At 41.5% G+C, this 22,091-nt stretch overlaps 1 protein-coding gene across 3 annotated transcripts in view; it reads right to left on the reverse strand.

Annotated features, from left to right (window-relative positions):
* Positions 1 to 22,091, reverse strand: part of LOC141103200 (extracellular serine/threonine protein kinase FAM20C-like) — a 351,969-nt gene that overhangs the window by 35,684 nt on the left and 294,194 nt on the right. For all 3 annotated transcript variants that reach the window (XM_073592535.1, XM_073592534.1, XM_073592533.1), the window contains 3 exons: positions 12,932 to 13,041; positions 6,175 to 6,256; positions 67 to 126 (listed from right to left, as the gene is read on the reverse strand). In XM_073592535.1, coding sequence (XP_073448636.1) covers positions 67 to 126; positions 6,175 to 6,256; positions 12,932 to 13,041 — 252 coding nt within the window. The remainder of the gene's footprint in view (positions 1 to 66; positions 127 to 6,174; positions 6,257 to 12,931; positions 13,042 to 22,091) is intronic.

Raw genomic sequence — 22,091 nt, forward strand, 5'->3', positions numbered from 1 at the left:
ACCTAAACTATCAAATCTCTGTACATTATTATAATATAAAATCAAGCTTTATTCACATCTACTGACCTGCAACACTGCTGAAGAGGAGCCAGAATGGAAAGGTCATCATATGAATGACGTCCAAACCTACAAAATAAAATATGTTAATATGGTCATTGACCAATGCAGTGTTTCTCAACCTTTTTTTTCAGTCAAGGCACCCTTTAAAATTCTGCTCAAGGCACTCTATTCTACAAAGTAAAAAACTATTATAATAGTTTTACATAATGCAGCAACATCCACACATAGGACACCCAACGATAGAGGTGATTTATTCTTCCAAAGCAAAATACACTTTTGCACACTGGTACTAACTGGTATTCCACAATTTCTCTTCTCCCTCAATTTCTCTACATCAATCAGCTATTGTGACCCCAGTGTTAATGGAGAGGGGTAGAGGAGGGTCAAAAATGATGCCATGCAGGTGACCAACATCCTCCTTATCAACTGATGATGCCATCGGTTGTTAGGATGACGATGGCTAGAAGGTCATAATGGGGCATAATGAAAGCCTGTAGCTTTGTGTAACTAAAAGGGAAGCTTGATCCACCTGCTGGCTTGTATACAATTTTTGGGAAGGCCAAGGCACCCCTGAAGAAACCTCAAGGCACCCTAGCTGAATAAGGCTACACTAATGTCTTTTGCTACTCATACAGTTATTTGTCCATTGGTATAACTGGTATAACATCGCAGATCAGGCTGCTGCTATGGGGTCCAGTGGCAGGATGCATTTTTGACTGCCTGATAATTCTTTAAAGGGGCATCTTCCCCCACCCCTGCTTACTGCCTGTTATAGAGTTCTTCCTGATTTCAGCTCTGAGCAAAGATTAGTTTAACTGAATTTATTCTCTCTTAAAAAGGCTATTAATGGGGGTATGATCACCATGTATATTGTAAATATATAAAATTAAGTGGACCAAAGAGTGAACTTTGTAGAGTCATTACCAGCAGCAGCCGGTCCATAAGGGGTAAAGGGGCAACACCCCCCTAGTTTGGGTGTGGTTTGCATGCAGAGTGCCAAACTCATAGCTTTCTATGAGGTTTCTTTTTTTTTTCAAGCACATGATTAGAGCCTGAGGCTTTAACCACTTCCCGACTGGCGCATGCCGATGTACGTCGGCAGAATGGCATGGCTGGGCAAATGGGCGTACAGGTAAGTCCCATTGAATTTCCCACCGGCAGCGTGCGCCAGCCGGGAGCTCCGTGAGTCGGGTTGTGGGTCCCGCAAACTCAATCGCTGCGGGGATACCTGCGATCGCCTCACGGAGAGGACGAACGGGGAGATGCTGATGTAAACAGCATCTCCCCGTTCTGCCTAGTGACAGTGTCACTGATCTCTGCTCCCTGTCATCGGGAGCAGAGATCAGTGATGTGTCACAGCTAGCCCATCCCCCCTACAGTTAGAAAACACTCCCTAGTACTGACTTAACCCCTCCCCGCCCCCTAGTGGTTAACCCCTTCACTGTCAGTGTCATTTACACAGGAATCAGTGCATTTTTATAGCACTGATTGCTGTATAAATGACAATGGTCCCAAAAATGTGTCAAGAATGTCTGATGTGTCCGCCATAATGTCGCAGTCACAATAAAAATCGCTGATCGCCACCATTACTAGTAAAAAAAAAAAAGATTAATAAAAATGCCATAAAACTATCCCCTATTTTGTAAACGCTATAACGTTTGTGCAAACCAATCAATAAACGCTTATTGCGATAATTTTTTTACCAAAAATATGTAGAAGAATACGTATCGGCCTAAACTGAGGAAAAAAAAAATGTTTAAATTACTTTTTGGGGGTATTATAGCAAAAAGTTAAAAATAATGCGTTTTTTTCAAAATTTCGCTATTTTGTTGTTTATAGCGCAAAAAATAAAACCGCAGAGGTGATCAAATACCACCAAAAGAAAGCTCTATTTGTGGGGAAAAAAAGGACGTCAATTTTGTTTGGGAGCCACGTCACACAACTGCGCAATTGTCAGTTAAAGCGACGCAGTGCCGAATCGCAAAAAACGCTCTGGTCAGGAAGGGGGTAAATTCTTCTGGGGCTGAAGTGGTTAATTGGCTTGAAAAAGGATGGGCTCGGGGCGCATTTGCTTACTGTTTCGTCTATGTGAGTCTGGGCCCTGTGTGTTTGCTTTTATATTAATAACAATGTTGTTATTTTAGTGCTGGGTTGAGGTTTCTATTATTCTATGTAAGTTTTAATTAGTCCAGTAAAGTATACTTAATTTTTTCACATACTCTCTGGGGCTGCTTTATACCTACTTTTTTCTTTGGAGGTTACCCCTTCCCTCCCTTCTTTTGCTATGTTATTTATGGTATGCTGACCCACACTTAAATGGTAGAATGACAGATGATTAATTATCCTTTCAGCTTTTTGATGCAATCTGACAATCAGTAGCGTCTTATCCCCCTTTTTTTGTTAGAGAAGTATGTTTATTTCCTTTAGCTCTGCTTTAAAATAGTCACCTAGTCAGTAAGGTTGAAAAAAAGACACCAGTCCGCCACACCTTCTATATCTTTTATGAATAAATTAAACAGAATTGGTCACAAGACATATCCTTGGGGGACCCCACTTACCACACCAGACCATTCCGAGTACTCACTATTTATCACCGCCCTTTAGAACCACCCCTGTAGCCTGTTTTTACTCCAGGTTCTCATCCTATGGTCCATGCCAACAGACCTCAGTTTGTAAAGTAAATGCTTGTAGGGAACTGTATCAAATGACTTTGCAAAATCTAGATACACAGGCCTTCCTTTATCTAGATGGCAGCTCACTTCTTCGTAGAACGATAATAGAATGGTCTGGCAAGAACGATCCTTCATAAATCCTCATTGATTATTACTAATGATACTGTTTTCATTACTAAAATCTTGGATATAGTCCGATTAGAGCATTGCAGCACTAAAGTCAAGAGAACACAAATGTATGAATAAGCTTTTCAGCTACAGTGTATGATAGCATAGGATGTAGCAAAGCAAGGTTCAAAGTGGAAAAAAGATGTTCTGACAGCATTTTGTACATGTGGCTCAAAGGTTAAACTAGCATCAAATATCACCCCTAGATTTCTCAATTTAGACTGAAGCTCAAGTACAGTGCCATCTATAAATAAGCGATTAGGACTGGCCTTACGTAATTGATTGGGGGGGGGGAGCTGCCAATAAGTATGACTTCAGTTTCAGTTTAATTGAAGGAAATTATGGGCCATCCAATTTTTCATATCACAAATACAGTTCAATAGGAGAGAAGCAGCTAAAGTAGAATCCGGTTTAGTGTGGATGTATATCTGAGTCTCATCAGCATAGAAGTGATAATTGAGCCTGTGTGATCTAAGCAGTTGGCCAAGTGGAAACATGTACATGCTAAAAAGTAAGGGACCCAAGATTGAGCCCTGAGGAACACCATACTTGACTGGACCGACTTCAGACTGGAATCAACCAAGAGAAGCAAAGTGACAGCGATCAGTGAGATATGAATTTAACCTATTTCAGAGCCAATTCTGAGACTCCAAATATGGTTTCAAGGCTAGAGTAAAAGATTATATGTTATATACAAAGATTATATACAGGCAGAAGAAGACCTACCTGCCTACCACTGGACTCATACTACACTTTAAAAAAGACCCAAGGTTTTATGCGTCCTTATTTTTTCACACCAAACAAATTGCCAAGCACTTATTACTATCACAGTCTTTGCTTTCTTTTAATTGTGTATTTGTCTTCTGCTTTCAACTAGAAAAACATATGATCCTAAAGTAAATATCTTACATATTTTATTTTCCCAACATTATTTGCTCTCACGGGTCCTAAGCCTTTTAAACAATCATCTTGCACAATTATATATCAGCCATTTTTGTTTTTGATCCCTCTTAAAATTTCAGAAGAAGGGTTTAAGTGCATGAGCAATTGTTTTCTCAGAAGCAACTCAAAGTACTTCTAATGCAAATCAGTTACACCTATGCACACAGGCCCTATTGTTTCAACTTAATTTTCACTTCTTGATCAATTACCCTTTTCAACTATGGACTAGTGGACTTTTAAGAGGCTGTCTGAACCTCACCTCTGCTGGGCTACTCTCAGGCTGCTTTGTTAAGATCGGTGCAAAGCATCTGAATAGTACGTGTACATGTGCACACAGAAGGATTGTTGCCTGTAGGGTTCAGTGAAGTGTATGAGGATTGGATAAGGGGCACTCTGGCTGCTCTAGTCATCTGTTTTAGCTCCCTTTCACACCAGCGGACCAATCGGCTCTGTCTGTCTATTTTTCAGGCAGATCCAGTTGGACCACCTATTGTTCTCTTTGGGGCAGCTGATGTCAGCGGACGCGTGCCCACTGTCACCCGATGGCATACGATTCAATAAGGTCTGCTAAAAACAGACAGATGGGATCCGTTCCCCATCCGTCTGGCGGATCGGATTAGATGACATTTGGATGGAAATGGACAGGCAGTCTGTCCCCATCCAACTGCCCCATAGAGAACAGCGGGCTGTGTCCTTGTCTGCTCTGCATAGCAGGGATCAGCAAAAAGATCCCCTGCTGAGCAGGAGGATCCATTTGGACAGATTCCAGTCCACCTGAAAGGGGCCTAACAAAGTATAACTTGTAGTGGACATTCTTTCCCTTTCAGAGAACAACTAGGCACAGTCTTTAAACTCGCAAACGTTGACTGCTTTTAGAGTTATGTCATGCCTTAGAGACACTTTTAAACAGCTTCTGAGGTCCTCTGTTTGTATATATAGTACATTGACTTGAGTGGGAAAAAAGCAGCTCAGATGCATACTGCATTAACCAAATATTAAGGAAAAGAAATCAAATTCATTATAAAATGTAAGGGGCATATTTATAAAGCAGACAAATCTGACATTCAGCGAACATTGGGGTTGATTTACTCCAACTGGAGAGTGCAAAATCTGGTGCAGCTCTGCATAGAAACCAATCAGCTTCCAGGTCATATTGTCAAAGCTTAAAGGGGTTGTAAAGACAGAAGGTTTTTTTATGTTAATGCATTCTATCGGTCGGTCAGTCGGTCACCAGCCCCGCACTTACCCCTCTGGGCTTTCTCTGGGCGACAGGCAGTGGCTTTCCCCTGCCTCTCCTCTGCATCACAGTGGCTTCCACCGTGCGTCTCCTCCCTCCTCCTCCTAAGCGGCCACTAGGATCAGTTCTCCTTTCGGCCAATCGGTTAAGGGGTCTTATGACCCACTTCCTGATTGGCTGGGAGGAGAATCAGGATGACTATAGCGAATATTCAGTCGCTATTGTCACACAACTGGGTGGGCTCGGAATGCAGTGCTCTGTCCCCCAAGCCCACCCTTTCTTGTAGCCTAATCATGTGGTAAAAAAAAAAAAGACAACATTGGAATCCATGTGTCCGGTGCTCCGAATGTAGATTAGGGGGCCGAACGCATGGATGGGGGGGCGGTGCCCCTGCGCCGTGCATTACGGGCCACCATTGCTAGAGAGGAAGGTTAACAGAAGCTTTACAGTGCTGAAGTTCACAGGCTGAAGATGAGGGAGAAAGGAGAGAATATCAGGGAGATAAAACACTATCCTTGTAAATGTAAGTCTTTTGTCTCCCCCTGGCAGCAGAGTTTGTCCTGCCACCTCTCCTGCTTTCCTTTTCCCCTTCTCAAATCTATGTTCCCTCTGCACAGTCTGTGTCATTACTGTTGCTTTCTTCCCCCTTCAGCAACAGTAAATCTTAATACTGTCATCTGATCGGCCTCTAGTGGCTCTGATTTTAGACACAGTGCCGAGAATAGAGAGCAACTGAGCATGTGCAGAGGAGGGTGAGACACTGCATTACTGGATCTTAAAAAGAATAGGCACTTATTTTTGATATTTTACATAGCTATATACTTGCAAAAGTAGCCAGCCTGAAGTGATCTTTCAGAACTTCATTTTCTAATTGAAGTTCCACTTTAACTTACAAGCTTTCCCTAAACTTGTTTCTCCTTTTTTGCCATGGTCTACCCAAATTGATTTGTTCTAGATCCAAGGTGACCTTTTTGTTTTAATCTTCTATTTGCTTACCTTCTTATTGCTGCATGTGTCCCCTGTACACATTACCATCTAGTAAAAGTCAAAATGAAGTGTGATTTTATTAAAAACTCAGCATATTTATTTATTTACCCTCTTCCATTGTCCAAATGCAGGAGGAATGTTTGATTTCCAAACTTCTCAAATGTCTCATAATGGTGTCGGTCTTGGTTGCCTTTTGTGGAAAAGAATAAATAATGGCATAGTAGGCTAAAGACAAACTGTTTGGGTGTGTTATTGTTAAGATATATACAATATGTCAAAGAGATTTGAGGCAAAATGGATGACAAAAGAATTCAGAGAACATATATCACGTCCTTGGGAAATATGTGTATGTATGTGTGTGTGTATATATATATATATATGTGTATGTATACTGTATGCTAATCCTACATATATATTCTCTGAATTCTTTTATCATCCATATTGCCTCCATCTGAGGAGGGAAGATGGTTATACAGAGAGAGAGATAGAGATATGCAAGTAGTTCATTATCACAAGAGATTGTTCCTAATCATACATTCTTTTCCCCTCCGTCCCTTCTCCTGTTATAGTTAAGTTTATTTTTCTACATATCTCCATATGAAATACATATGTGCAATATATGGGAGAGGAAAGAGAATATGTGTATGTATGTATATATAATATTGCACCAAAATAATATATATATATATATATATATATATATATATATACATAGCCCAGTTTTGTTAAAATGGAGTATTAGTGAAAATGGGTGATTACAGAGGTCAGTTTAGTGACCAAAGCATCATTTAATGGGAGTAGTATGCTCTCTGTCTCATGGTTGATCCCTTAATTAGCATAATTAATTCTCATAAGTATTTTTTGCCTCCCTACTCCTGTGTACCTTTAGGATCTGAGACAGGGGAGGGGTCATCGTGAGCTCGTCTTTCTTCCCCTATAAATTGGCGCATTACCAGGGAGTTAGTGGGTCTGACGTCCTCACTCTCTTCCCCCCTGTATCCTGCTCGTGTGGGTTCATGTGTCCTCGGAGAGCAGCACAGGCTGGACCAGGTGCATGCGCATTAGGATCTGCACCTCAAGCATGGCGGTGGATAGCCTCAGACATGCTGTCAGGATCCAGGCTAGGTTGAACTCCATGGCTCCCCCTTCCCCTGTCGGGATTTTGAGGTGGTTTTAGGAGTGCGGCCACAGTGGAATCCTTATGCTGTATCTGTCTTCACACAATGTGCGTTTGACCATTGTAATGTTTTTAACTTTACCATATTAAAGCCGAGTTACACTAGGGCGGCTTTGCACTCTCTTCTTTTATGTTCTTTTTTAAGTACATTTTCTGCAAGCACGGTAATAGTGCAGGTGGATCCTGATAGAAATCTATTGCCCAAGTAGTTTACTGCATATCGAACTGAAATCTCAGATAATGTTATAAGTAGGGATGAGCCCGATGTTCGCCGAATTTAGAACATTATGGGGCGTTCGCAGGAAACTCGAGCGCCTGTGGAACGCCCCATAATGCACTGCGTGACCGTCAATGCACTGTGAGATCGCAGTGCATTGATGGCTGCTGATTGGTCAAAGCATGCAGCTGACCAATCACAGCGCGCTCTGCTGTGAGAACCATGATTGGCCGAAGGCATGGTGCCTTTGGCCAGTCATGGCTCAGGGGGCCACGCCCCACACTATGTAAGGCTGCTTACATAGCGGTCGTACATAGTGTTATGAATGAGAGCAGCAAAATGACATTTGTAAAGGAAAAAATGTAATTTAAAACTGGTCGCAGATGTAATGTATTGCCGGATCCTGGCAATATACATAAAAATCACTGAAAAAAATGGCGTGAGTCCCCCCCCCAGTCCATTACCAGGCCCTTTGGGTCTGGTATGGATATTAAGGGGAACCCTGAATTTAAAAAAAAAATGTAGTGGGGGTCCTCCCTAAAATCCATACCAGGCCCTTCAGGTCTGGTATGGATATATTTTTTTAATTTTGGCACGAGGTTCCCCTTAAAATCCATACCAGACCTGAAGGGACTGGTATGGATTTTGGGGGACCCTCACGCAATTTTTAAAAATTTTTTGGTGTGGGGTTCCCCTTAATATTCATACCAGATCCAAAGGACCTGGTAAAGGCCCTGGGGGGGGGACTCACACCATTTTTTTTTTCAATGATTTTTATCTATATTGCCGGGATCCGACAATACATTACAGCCGTGAGCAGTTTTAAATGACATTTTTTCCTTTGGAAATGTAATTTTGCTGTGGTCCTGTTATAAACACGGAAAAAATGCGCTACTTTACAGGCAGACTAAGGAGACCCCCCAGGCACGATATTTAAAGGAATATTTCATTTTTATTGTTTCACTAAACATTATTAAAATCACTGCTCCTGAAAAAAACGGCTGTTTTTAAAACTTTTTTTTGCATTGATACATGTCCCCTGGGGCAGGACCCAGGTCCCCAAACACTTTTTATGGCAATTACAAGCATATAAACCTTTAAAATTAGCACTTTTAATGTTTCATGTTTGTATCCCATAGACTTAAATAGTGTTTGCATACATTTTTTGCCTGTTCGTAAGTTCTGGTGTGAACCTAACTGGGGGGTGTTTGGCTCATCCCTAGTTATAAGTTTTAAAGTGATCATCATCATGAAAATTAGGATGGGAGGATGTGTTTGTATTCCATATCAGCAGAGCTAGTGTGACATTGCTGCTCCTCCATAGATACAGTACTTGTTGTCACCCAAGAACAGAAGAATCCTTAAAAAAGGAAAATATTGCAGCTATCACATCAAGTCTAATAAGCTGCCATGTATTACATTTATGTTTTTGGATTCAGACACAGTTTTTTTCCAGATACCTTTTTTGTTAAGTTTTTGTAATTAAACACTAATGCTCTGTACACACGATAGGATTTTTCAATGGAAAATGTGTGATAGGACCTTGTTGTCAGAAATTCCGACCGTGTGTAGGCTCCATCACACATTTTCCATAGGAATTTCCGACACACAAAGTTTGAGAGCTTGCTATAAAATTTTCCGACAACAAAATCCGTTGTCGGAAATTCCGATCGTGTGTACAAAAATCCGACACACAAAGTGCCACGCATGCTCAGAATAAATTAAGAGACGAAAGCTATTGGCTATAGTCCCGACGTACGTGTTTTACGTCACCGCGTTCAGAACGACCAGATTTTCCGACAACTTTGTGTGACCATGTGTATGCAAGACAAGTTTGAGCCAACATCCGTCGGAAAAAATCCATGGATTTTGTTGTCGGAATGTCCGATCAATGTCTGACCGTGTGTACGGGGCATTACATGGGACGTTTTTACAACCTCTCCTGAATGATTTAACTTGACAGATAGTGACCCACGTTTAAAACGTCCGTTTTGCCGCGTTTACATGTCGCGTTTATCTGTCTTTGAACTTTGCAAACTGTTGCACTTGGCTGCCCAAGGATATGGATGCACAGATCTATAAACTTGTCACAGGGACTTTGTTGAAAGAGAAGCAGACTGAATTATGACTAATCGTATCACTAATATGCTTGGTCCCCCAGTTAGTGCACCACCTTGTTGTTCAGTTACGGCCAGCTCTTAAGTGGTTAAAGTGAGCCTTCACCCACTTTAAGTACTTTATGTGGTTTTCCTCCCCCTCCCTCCCATGTTACACATATACCCCTTTCCTAAAAGTATTGAGAAAAATATGGTTCAGCAAAAAACTGAATGAACTGCTGCGCATGAAGCAGTGAAAAGCTGAATAGGCTTTAAAGCACATCTATGATCAAAATGTAACATTTTAACATGATGTAAATTAATTTCCACTGTAGATAAGAGAGATTGGGGAACTGGCGCTACTCTGTATGGCCCTAATTGGTTAAAAGAAATTAAATGTTTAGGCTAAGCTCCTATGCCTGACTTATATTACATATAATAGCAGTGTAAGTGTCTCAAAATTTACGAAACTAAAGGTGAATGTGTAGAACAGGTAACACCCATAAGGATGCTTGAAAACCACTAGGTGTGTGAATAGTACCTATTAGTGAATAAGTGTTAAGGGGTAGTTCTGAGAAAGGTTAGGATGCAGCTCAACTGGATAAGTAAGGAGATGCACACCCACTCTCGCTCATCCAACCCAGGCTAAATATATACCATATATAAACCAATCCAATAGCATAAATAAAAAACGCTTATAATCTAAAAGTACAGAACTCTCCACACCTGATTAATGTGAACACTAGTAGTGTATGCACACCCTAATTGGAATGCAAATAAAGTCCACAGCAGTTACATATTACAGGTGAATGTTCAATGTGTATCCAAGTCCTTGGACAAGCGTGGACAAATAAATTAAATAATAACAATAAGTGAGCAAGGAAATGTGATCCAAAATTCCAAAGGATCAGGTGACTTCGGTGCACAGCAGGTATGGTGACTTGGTGCTCCTCCAATGGGTCCTCACTCACCGAAAGTAGTTACCCCTGCAGGGGTAATAGGCATAGCGTGGGAAGCTGAATACGGATCTCCTTCTTGGGTAGCTATGTTACATCCTCTGTACCTCCGTCACCCTGGTCTCTTGTTCAGTGGAACTCTGGAGTGTGCTCCAATCAGGAATTCTTAGATTCCTCCACCGCAGCAACAAGCGGCACATTCCTCATAGGAAAAAACAAGGGGCTCCCATAGTGTGGTAAAGAGACCAGGGTTACGGAGGTACAGAGGATGTAACATAGCTACCCAAGAAGGAGATCCGTATTCAGCTGCCCACTCTATGCCTATTACCCCTGCAGGGGTAACTACTTTCGGTGAGTGGGGACTCATTGGCGGAGCACCAAGTCACCATACCTGCTGTGCACCGAAGTCACCTGATCCTTTGGAATTTTGGATCACATTTCTTTGCTCACTTATTGTTATTATTTAATTTATTTGTCCACGCTTGTCCAAGGACTTGGATACACATTGAACATTTACCTGTAATATGTAACTGCTGTGGACTTTATTTGCACGTCAATTAGGGTGTGCATACACTACTAGTGTTCACATTAATCAGGTGTGGAGAGTTCTGTACTTTTAGATTATTCACGTTTTTTTATTTATGCTATTGGATTGGTTTATGTATGGTATATATTTAGCCTGGGTTGGATGAGCGAGAGTGGGTGTGCATCTCATTACTTATCCAGTTGAGCTGCATCCTAACCTTTCTCAGAACTACCCCTTAACACTTATTCACTAATAGGTACTATTCACACACCTAGTGGTTTTCAAGCATCCTTATGGGTGTTACCTGTTCTACACGTTCACCTTTAGTTTCGTAAATTTTGAGACACTAACACTGCTATTATATGTAATATAAGTCAGGCATAGGAGCTTAGCCTAAACATTTCATTTCTTTTAACCAATTAGGGCCATACAGGGTAGTGCCAGTTCCCCAATCTCTCTTATCCACTCTTGTAAGTTCCCTTGGGAACCTATTAGGGGAGGCTGCAACCTATTTTCCCAAGCGCGGATTTTATTATATCATTTCCACTGTAAATTTCAGTTAATTCCAACCTACTCCTCTTAATCTGAACAATCTTTAAATTTGTAAATGTACTGTACTTTGTGAAGATCCCCACATTTGTGTTTCCTTAAATATTGTGACATGTATTCTTTACGTGAGTATAGACACTGTTGTGTCACATATTTCACAGAGCCTGTTGTCTGAACTACATAAGTGCTGAGAGGAAAGGTTTAAAGAGGCCGATTCAGTACAGGAATCACTGCTTGCAGGCAGCAAGGTATCATGGGATATGTAGTCAAAATTGGCCCTAGCATGTGTATGTGATTTAGGGACCTTAGATTGTAAGCTCCTTGAAGGCAGGGACTGATGTGAATGTACAATATATATGTAAAATTGTCAGCGCTATATAATTACTTGTACTAATAAAAGAAATAATAGTTATAATGCTTATGTTATAAAATGAAAGTGTATACTGTTAACATAGATCTCCTTTAAAACGGAACTTCGCCTTCCACTTCCACTTTTTGTAAAAAAAAGTGTGTGGGGAGGGGGGGCAGGTACCTATTTCTGGCAGTTTGTCCACCCCTTCCACCTGCAACCTCCTGGGACACGTCACAAGTTCCAGGAGGCTGTGGGTCAATTCACAAAGCACAGTGCATCTCGTGCATTCGCAGTGGAAGGCCATCTGTAAAGCCATAGGGAGTCACAGATGGCTTCCCACATCCAAGAAGGCGGCACTGGGGACCCGAAGAGCGGCAAAGAACCAGTCTGCATAAGGACAACACTGGATCCCTGGACAGGTAAGTGTCCTTTTAATAAAAGGCAACAGCTACAATATTTGTAGATGCTGACTTTTAATTTTCTAGTTAACTGACTGAAGATCCTCTTTAGGCCTCATGCACACTGGACATTTTCACAGCTGCTGTTTTTGGCTTCAGGCGTTTTTTTCTGCAGCCAGTAAACTCCGCAGCATTTTATTCTGTGTCCATGCACACATAGGCTGTTATCAGTGTTTTTTGTCAGGGGGTGTTTTCTGGCTGAAAAAACCCCCAGAACTAGTGGGTTTTGAGAGGAGTTTTTTTCTGGCTGCAAACACTGAAAAACTAGGCTATTCTGCGTTTATGACCATTTTTGAGCCATAAGCTTTTGTGGGAGTATAGTTTTGCTAAAAAAAAAGTTAAAAACCTCAGAAGCTGAAAAACGCGGCAAAAATAATTTTACAACTACAGCTTTCTACAGCTAATTCTACTGCTGTTGTTGTAATGTCCTGTGTGCATGAGGCCTTAAATTCAGAAAATTGGGTTCTCTCTGTTTAATGTTTTTGCCTTTTCTTATAAAAATATATCGGAAAAAAATACATTTTATTAACATACCCATGAAAAAGTCCAAGATGGATAGATCTATTAAGTCAAGAAGTCGGGTTCCTTCATTGTAGGGTGGAGTCACTTTTACTGTGTCACAGTATTTGGGATTCAGTTCCCAGCTAAACAAAAACATATGGCAAAATGAGATTTATAACTATAGCAGTCAAAGTTAACACAAACTTGGAAAATTCAAACGGAGCATATGATAAAAGAAAGCCTAAGAAGAGGTTACCTTCATTGTAAGGCAAATGTTACAATGATTTTTACTTTTATGAGCCTGGTACTAGCCAATAAGACCACTAATAGAAACATAAAAACAAGTGGTGGCAGAAAAAGGTCCAATTGGTCCATCGAATTTGCCACATTTTTTTTGGTGGGGTTATATATAAACAAAATTTCTTACTCTAACTAAAGAACCAATAAGGAGTTTCAGGAGGAGGGTGGAGTCAGGGCTAAGCTTGACTTTACATGAGAAGTCAAGATCTGCATATAACCAAAGCTGCTTATAATTTTGGATTACTGTTTGGACTAGGGTTGCGGCCTCATCCCTTTAAACCCAAACACATATGAATTACACAGGTTCTGAGGCTAATTTAATTGAGATAAGACACCAAGTAAGTTTAAGCCACAGCCACAGAAACTGTGTAATTCATATGTGTTCCATTTTCAAAGGATGGGGTGGCAACCCTAGTTTGGACTTGCAGTTTTCAGTGAAGGTAACACTACTCATGCATTTTGCTATCACGGTCTCTTTGGATCTCCCAGTTTTTTAACTTTACTGGGCTGTACATAGTGAGCCTTTCACACATAGTTAGGCTTTACATACTCCAAAAAGAAAAATGAGAATAACCTTTAAAGCTCTAGGGGAGAAAAATCTTTACCTTTTCAGTGGGTCCCCTTCTTTACTGCAAGGTCACCTGCTCATTTTGCCTAGGTGATGATAAATAAGGTAATGCATATACTTACCTTATTCTTCACTCTCATAGTTTTCCATTTCTGCCTCTGACCAGTTGCAGCTCTCTGACCTCATCCCATACATTACAGATCGAGCAATCACAATTTAGGACAGTGGAGGAGGGCGTTGGTTGCCGAGGGAGCAAGGAAAGAGGTATGTATATCACCTTACCCATCACCCCCTGTGCAAAATGAGCACAAAGTCGATAAAGCATTTTTCTCCAACCATTACATTTTAAAATTTGTGCAAATCTAAAAAAAAATTTGCTCGGGCTACTGTCTTGAGAAGATTTATGCACCCACTTTGTTAAGTTTGGAAATTCCCTTTTGATCTATAAAGGCAGAAATAATTTTATCACTTTGATAAATCCACTTGTCTCCATGCTTGTAATGGACTCTCTCTCCTATTTTATCTTTTTATTTATGTATTGTTACTGTAAATGTTTCATATATTTGCAATAATCACCATTGTTTTGATCACTTTATACAGTAACACAAAAGAAATTATTAATAATAATAATAATAATAATAATAATAATAATAATAATAAAGAATCTCTCCCACCCTTTTCTTTGTTTCAAACAATTGTTCCTAACAATTGTTGTTCCTAACAATTCGAATTTCTAGCCAGCAGGTGGCAGCAAATCCTTTTAATAAAATATGTACCATCAATATATGAGTGGGATTGTGGGTCTTTTGTATACATGCCACATACAGTATTTATTATTGCTTATTGCCACCCTATATGTTTTGCACTGCCAAAAAAAAGTATTATATGTGAGTATTCTCTAAATACATTTTCTAAAACAAAGTCTGTAAAAGGAGTTTTTTTCTTTGTAAAGGTACCTTATAGTTTATTTAAATATATTTTTGTACTTACCATAGAATCCCTTTCTTGGCTTCCATTGGGGGACACAGACTTTCAGGTTACACTGCTCCTACAGGAAAAATGGACACTGGCAACAAAAAGCAATTGGCCAGCACATGATAACCCTTCTCACAACCATTAAAAATATACAGGGGAGGTACCTGTGACACAGGAATTCATGGACTGTCGGGATGTCCAAAAGCAGTCCAGAAGAAGGATGACCAAAAAAGTTAACAGGCCATAAAAAGACAATACAAATGAGACTGCCTATAGCTTAAAGAATTGCTTCAAGGAGCTGACATCCAAAGCTTGCATCAGATGAGACCTAAATTTCTGCCTGGTAAAAGTTAATAAACTAAAACAAAAGATCAGGTGGTAGCCTTGGAAGCATGGAAAAGTTGCCTGATGCCAAAAGGAGAAGAAGCACTCACAGACCCTATGTTTAGATGATGGTCTGCCTATGTCACCTCAAGATGGTGAAAGCCAGGTACCCTTATGGGGTCCATCCAGAATGCAAAAGGAATCAGTCTTCCTGAAGAAGCAGTCACTAAGAAATAGACTTTGACAGACTCTCACTGCCCAAACCACAACCAGAAAATGGAGGAAAATTTCCTTTTGGTGAACTGGAACTGAACAGAGAAATGAGAATGTCCTGTTTGAAGTGAAAGGGAGAAACTACCTTAGGCAAGAAGAACGTCCTGAGTCTCACTCTACCTTATCCCTATGCAAAACCAGAACCAGAATTCAGAAAGTTCAAACACGGAATTGATAGCCAGAGTCACATCACTCTGGCTATCAATTCTGTGTTTGAACTTTCTGAATCAGATTAAGAAGGGGACCCTATTTATTTGGGGCATATAGCGCTGCTGCAATACTGAAGAGACTTTTTATATATTTATATATTTATTTATATTCTTATATATTTATTTAATTTAATTTTTTTCAATATTGCCTATATGCATAAAAAAAATATGTGTGCTTGATAGAGGGAACACACACAGGCACAGATGTCCGAAAGCCAGAAAGTCTCTTTGGCGAAGGGAAGTGATGACAAATTTGGTGAATTCTATATGGAATTTCTGGATTCAGATGAAATTCAGTATGAATGCTCCCTTTGTACATGGGACAAAGAATAAATTGGAGAAAAAAAATAACCTGAAATTGTTCCACCACAGCCCCTGGGGCAATGACACTATAATCCAGAAGACCCAAGAGCGCTTAATGGAAATTTGCCAATCTGTGGGGTGATACATGAAGTTTGGAGGTGAGAAAAAGGGAAGTCAGAGAACAAAACTCCAGTATGTAGCTCTGGGATACAATCTCCTGCAATCAAGCATCAGAGATAGACGTTGTCTAAGCATCCTTCCACTCTGGAAAGTGGGGGCTTACCTGCATGCCAAAGAATGCTTGTCTGCTTATTTGACAGAGTGTGTGTGTGCCAGACCTAGTGGGTGAATTGGGAAAGTGGTTTACAGAGTATCAAAGGAAGTTGAGAAACTTAGTAATCTTTAGCTGAAGATGGGTGCTCTTGCAGTTAGTACTGTCATAGATAAATAGTACCGGTATCTAGAAAAAAATCCAAAGAGATGTTGTCCTTCCAAGATCATGTAGAGCAAATGTTTGTGATACAAGGAGTCTGCAGTTCAGCACCATAAATAGGGTGCCCATGCGGAAGGCTTAATAAACCAGCACAGTTAAAGTTAAACAAATTGCAGCCATTTGACCATGCCTTCTGCACTACTTCTACAGGGTGCAATCACATGCTATGATTAAATCAAAGAATAAATGTGATGGCCACAATAAGAAGAATATCATTTCTCAGATGTCGATACAATATATGAAGGCTAAAATTGCTCTGAATGATTATTCTACTTTCAGAGAGGGCATAAAGGCCACATCAAAGAAGAGATCCTCGGGGCGTGTCCGCACCTGCTGCTGGAAGGACGTATGTGAGCTGAGCTCCTCTTGGTTCACACCAATCTATATCCATCCGTTGCCTTATACAGTGCCCCCGCAGCCACAAGCCACATAATATTGATCCCAGACCCCTGCTGAGCTGCCCTGGACTGATATTTCAGATTTTGGCTGGTCTGATCTAGTTTGCAGCTGAACTTTCCCCCTGCCACCAGGACCCTCCGCCGCCATCTTGGGGCCTACAAGCGGGCCGGCGGCGCTTTCCACCTGAATCCGCGGGCTTGCGGATCGAAGAGCGATTGGACGGGGCCTGCTCTGACTGGACCGACTGACTTGTGGAACCGGGGAGGCTGCGGAGAATCATCCGGCACCCGGCCTCGGTGCCCTGCGGCCTGGCGGCCTGACGCGGCCTGCGGGCTGAATTACAGACACTCCGGCTCACAGTGAGTAAGACCATCCGCTGTCGGGTCCCTAGGGGGAGTCAGACCACCCGATCATCCCTTTCTCTACCCCCGTGGGTGCCCCAGTGATTTCAAACGGCCATGTTTATTGATTCGGCGGCCTCCTACTAGGACAGACCGAGGCTTCAGCCTACTTCTGGAGCCCGGCGGCCATCTTGGGACTCTCATATACACCCAGAAGCCATCCCTTCTGTCACTTCAGCTGCATAGTTACTCGCAAGGGGCTGGGCACTGCAGGATCTCTTCTCTCACCCCAGACTGTCAGGAGGGGGAGGTAGAGATGTAATAAGGGGGATCTGAGGATCTAAATGGAGCACAATAATACCCTGAGAGAGATGCTGCCTAAATAAACCCTGGGCTCCTGCCTGCTCACCAAGACCTCCATACAGCAGTATTAGCAATATAAAGCACTGGAGGTAAGCCTGCATGTTTGATCACTAAAACCTCTGCGTACCTCATGGGCAAAATTGGCCAACGGCAACGAAACTACAAACCACTAATTGTGCCACGAGAAGAACCAACAATGGAGCGTTATGTTACCAGACCACAGCTAGCCTCCTCTAATTCCTCCGCGAATCCTTTCGCCTTATGGATCCCTCCCTGGATTCAGAAGAAGCCACAAACTCCTCTCTGACTAGCTCGCAAAACCCTGCAACCACTCTTTCACCCTCGAATATGACTCTCACCCCTGACATTCTGGACTCCAAGCTGCAACTTTTACTTCAACAGATTACGTCCAATGTTTCGGCTGAGGTGAGCAAACTAGCTGCTGAATTGAGAGGGGAAATAACCCAAATTGGAGATCGCACAGACACTCTGGAGAATAAATTTGACGAAATGATAAATTATGTACAAGCGATCGAGGAGGAAAATCATAACTTACGCCTTTCCGTATCTAAACTCCAATTACAGCAAGAAGACTTGGAGAACAGAGAAAGACGACAAAACCTACGATTCAGAGGGATTCCGGAAACAGTGTGCGACTCTGAACTCCGACCTTACCTTTTGAGCCTTTTTAATAACTTGGCTCCCTCAGTTGTGGACATAGATTGGCGATTGGACAGAACTCATAGGTCCCTGGGCCCAAAACCTCCGGCTGGAGCCAGACCCAGGGATGTTGTGGTACGGTTTCACTACTTTGAAAGTAAAGAGGCACTAACCCTGGCAACCCGCAATAAATCCCAAATTACGTACAAAGGCGCCAAGCTGCAGATCTTTAGCGACCTTTCTCCCATCACTCTCGCTAAACGGAGGAATCTGCACCCCCTCACCTCACATTTACAACAACACAAGATACCATATTACTGGGAATTCCCTTTCCGTCTAGCTGTATCCAAAGATGGAGCCCAATATTCTTTGCGTGATTTGCAAGAAGCTGAGGCCTTCCTGAAAAGTCTGGGTCTCCCCCCTTTACCGGAAGAAGATAATATTCCTCCTAACACACAGGCCAGATTGCCTCCACCTACACCTACTCGCATCTGGACTCCTGTTCGGGGCAAATCAAAGAAGCATCTTTCTACTCCTCAACACCTGAGATCTTCTAAGCAACGCCCTTGAGTACCTGAACGCTCTTATTTTTGGTTCTATTTTTCCCTGCCTTTAGCATTTCCGTTTCTTCTCAGAGTTTCGGACAAATTTTTCTTTTTCTTTTTTTTCTAGACGAAACGATGTTGCTGTCTTGGTTCCTTCAGTTTTTGTATCTGCCTCGCTCCTTTTTTCGGGGTAGAATCCCTCATCCCTTGAGATACATTTACTAAAGGTTTTTGGAAATTTTAAGTGTCAAACATACCTGTTATATTTGTTAACCTTGCTTTTTCCTAAGGACTTACAGGTTTTTTTCTTTTCTCAAAATCCTTTTGTCCTATTTTTGACTTTTCCGCTACCAAATGCATGAGGTGAGCGGCAGTCCCTCTCTCATCTCCTCAAGCAGAATTGCCAGATGGAGGTCCGCTCACGTCCCCAACAGGCCCTGGTCTACGCCCAGGGCTCCCTGAGAAACTGTTTTTTCTCAGGCCTACAGAATTTTGAACTTTTTTTTCCATTTTTTCTTTTAATTTTTCTTTTTTGTTTTTCTTTTTTTTTACAGTTCCTGTGCATATCTAATGATGTGTTCCATAGTTTGAGACCCCACGGTCATTATCATTTTACTCTAAAGGAAAAAGAACTTGGAGTGTGTTTTTTCAATAATTAGAGATGGGAAAACGTTTATTATTATAATTAATTGTAAACTGCAATGTGTATACTCCTATTTTCATGTTACTTCCAGGTTTATAGTACTAGATGTTTTTACACTAGCCTTCCTAGATAGATCATAGTCATGGCTCTAAAAATTATGTCCTATAATGTAAAAGGCCTGGGCTCCATTGGTAAATGCTGGATGGCCCTGAAAGATTTCAGAGCCTCGGGCGCAGACGTAGTGATGATTCAGGAGACCCATTTTCGGGCAGGAGGATCATTAAAATTTGCCTCCAGGTTTTTTCCCATCTCCTATCTCGCCTCTGATTCTACGGGCAAGGCAGGAGTGGCAATCTTGATCAGGAAAGCATGTCCTGTCAAGGTTCGGAGGTCACATGTAGATCCTCATGGGGGATTTCTTATTCTAGATTGTGAATACATGTCTACCTCTTTTACACTGGTTAATTTATACGCCCCAAACACGGGCCAGATTGAGTTCCTCAACAAACTCTTTGATACTCCCCAATATCGCTCACAACCATTTATGGTGGTTGGTGGGGACTTCAATCTGGTCATGTCTCCCAATAGGGACAGACAAACGCTTTTTAGTACTACCCCACCTAAAAGAATATTGTCTCAAGCCAATGCATTCCGTAAATGTATTAGATCATACAGATTATTCGACTCATGGAGGATAAAACATCCCTCTGTCAAGCAATTTACGTTTTACTCACCAGCTCATAAAATGTACTCCCGTCTTGATCATTTTTTTTATCTCGGCTCCACTTATTCCCTATGTAGTTGAGTCAGACATTTCCCCTATTACATGGTCGGATCACGCACCCATTACACTAGAACTCATGTTATCTCAGACTTATACTAAATCCTGTCACTGGCGTTTTAATGACCACCTTTTACAGTCTGAAGTATCCCGATCTATCCTAGCAAATAGCTTGAAAGATTATTTTATACTCAACTCCAGATCGGTATCTCAGGTTTCTACGCTGTGGGAGGCACATAAGGCTGTTTTCCGAGGTGCGTGTATAGCTGAGGGCTCTCGACTGAAGAGAGACAGAAACAGTTTATTGCAGTCCTTAATGTCCGCTCTAGTAACTGCTGAACGGAGGCTTTTGGGTGGCCCCACGGTGCAGAAACTACGTAAAGTCATTCACCTTAGAGAACAAATTAAATCAACAAAACTTGACAAAACAGCTAGGTCCATGCTGTGGACGAAGCAGAAATTCTACGAATTCTCAAATAAGCCCCACAGGATGTTAGTCAATAAGTTATGCCCTCGTCCGTTCAATTCCTTGCCTGATTTCCTTTTGCAGACAGACGGATCTAGAACACATTGCCCTCGTGAGATGTCCAAAATTTTTGGTAACTTCTATAACAAACTGTATAATTGCCTGACTCCGGAGAACCATTTTGATTTTACGCAGGTAAATTTCGAGTCCTTTTTTTCCAATATAAAATTACCAAAATTATCTAAAACGGACCTGGAGAGTTTAAATGCAACAGTGTCAGCTGAAGAACTACTAGCTATAACTAAAAAACTACCATTACACAAATCCCCTGGCCCAGATGGATTGCCCTACTCCTACTACAAATCTTTTTTTGACATTCTATCTCCTCATATGTTAGCCTTATACGATTCCCTTCTTAAGGGAACTCCCCCACATTCTCAGTTTTCCCACTCGTTCATTTCGGTTATCCCTAAACCTGGAAAGGATCCCTCTGTCCCAGATAACTATAGACCCATAGCCCTCCTAAATTCGGATTACAAGATATTTACTAAAATACTCGCTACCCGACTCTCCGCATTTATTCCCAAACTGATACACAGGGATCAAGTGGGTTTTGTTCTTGGTAGACACGCAGGAGATAACACCCAACGTACAATAGACCTAATAGACCTTTTAGATAGAACCTCACGTTCGGCATTGATCTTGAGCCTAGATGCGCAGAAAGCTTTTGACAGGCTAATTTGGCCCTACAAGTTTGCCACTTTAAAAGTATATGGCTTTGATGGTCCTTTTTTAAAAGCTTTGGAGGCCTTGTACTCAAATGTTTCAGCGCAGGTGCAAATGTCGTCCTTCCCGTCTTCTAGTTTCCCCATGACAAATGGAACTCGTCAGGGTTGCCCCCTATCAACGGTGCTTTTCATTCTGTGCCTAGAACCCCTAGCCGAGTCTATCCGTGTAAATCCAGATATTCGTGGGGTGGTGATGAGACAGGGGGAATATAAATTATCATTATTTGCGGACGACATTCTGTTAACTATCACCAACCCGCTGATATCCCTTCCCTCATTACATAAATTATTGACTTTTTTTAGTGCTATTTCCAGGTATAAAGTCAACAATTCTAAAACTGAAGCCCTTCCTATACACATTCCAATGCTATTATTATCCCAACTTAAAGAATCATACCCTTATAAATGGTGTAGTACCTCTCTTAAATATTTGGGTATTCTACTCACCCCTCACTACTCCTCCCTTTATAGCACTAACTTCCCTCCTCTTATATTGGATATAAATAAGTCCCTGTCGTCCTGGACCAAATATCCCTTGTCTCTATTGGGCAGAGTTAATGTGTTAAAGATGTCTATCTTACCCAAGCTACTTTATTACTTCGAAACTCTCCCAATAGCTGTACCTACCTCACAATTAAAAACACTTCAAAGATCCTTTTTAAAATTTATATGGAATGGCGGTGCTCACCGCATAGCAAGCTCCGTGATGTTCTCCATTAGGTCCAGAGGATGTCTGGGAGCCCCGGACATCACTAAATACTA

This window comes from Aquarana catesbeiana, linkage group LG07, assembly GCF_042186555.1.
Source record: "Aquarana catesbeiana isolate 2022-GZ linkage group LG07, ASM4218655v1, whole genome shotgun sequence".
Lineage (NCBI taxonomy): Eukaryota > Metazoa > Chordata > Amphibia > Anura > Ranidae > Aquarana > Aquarana catesbeiana.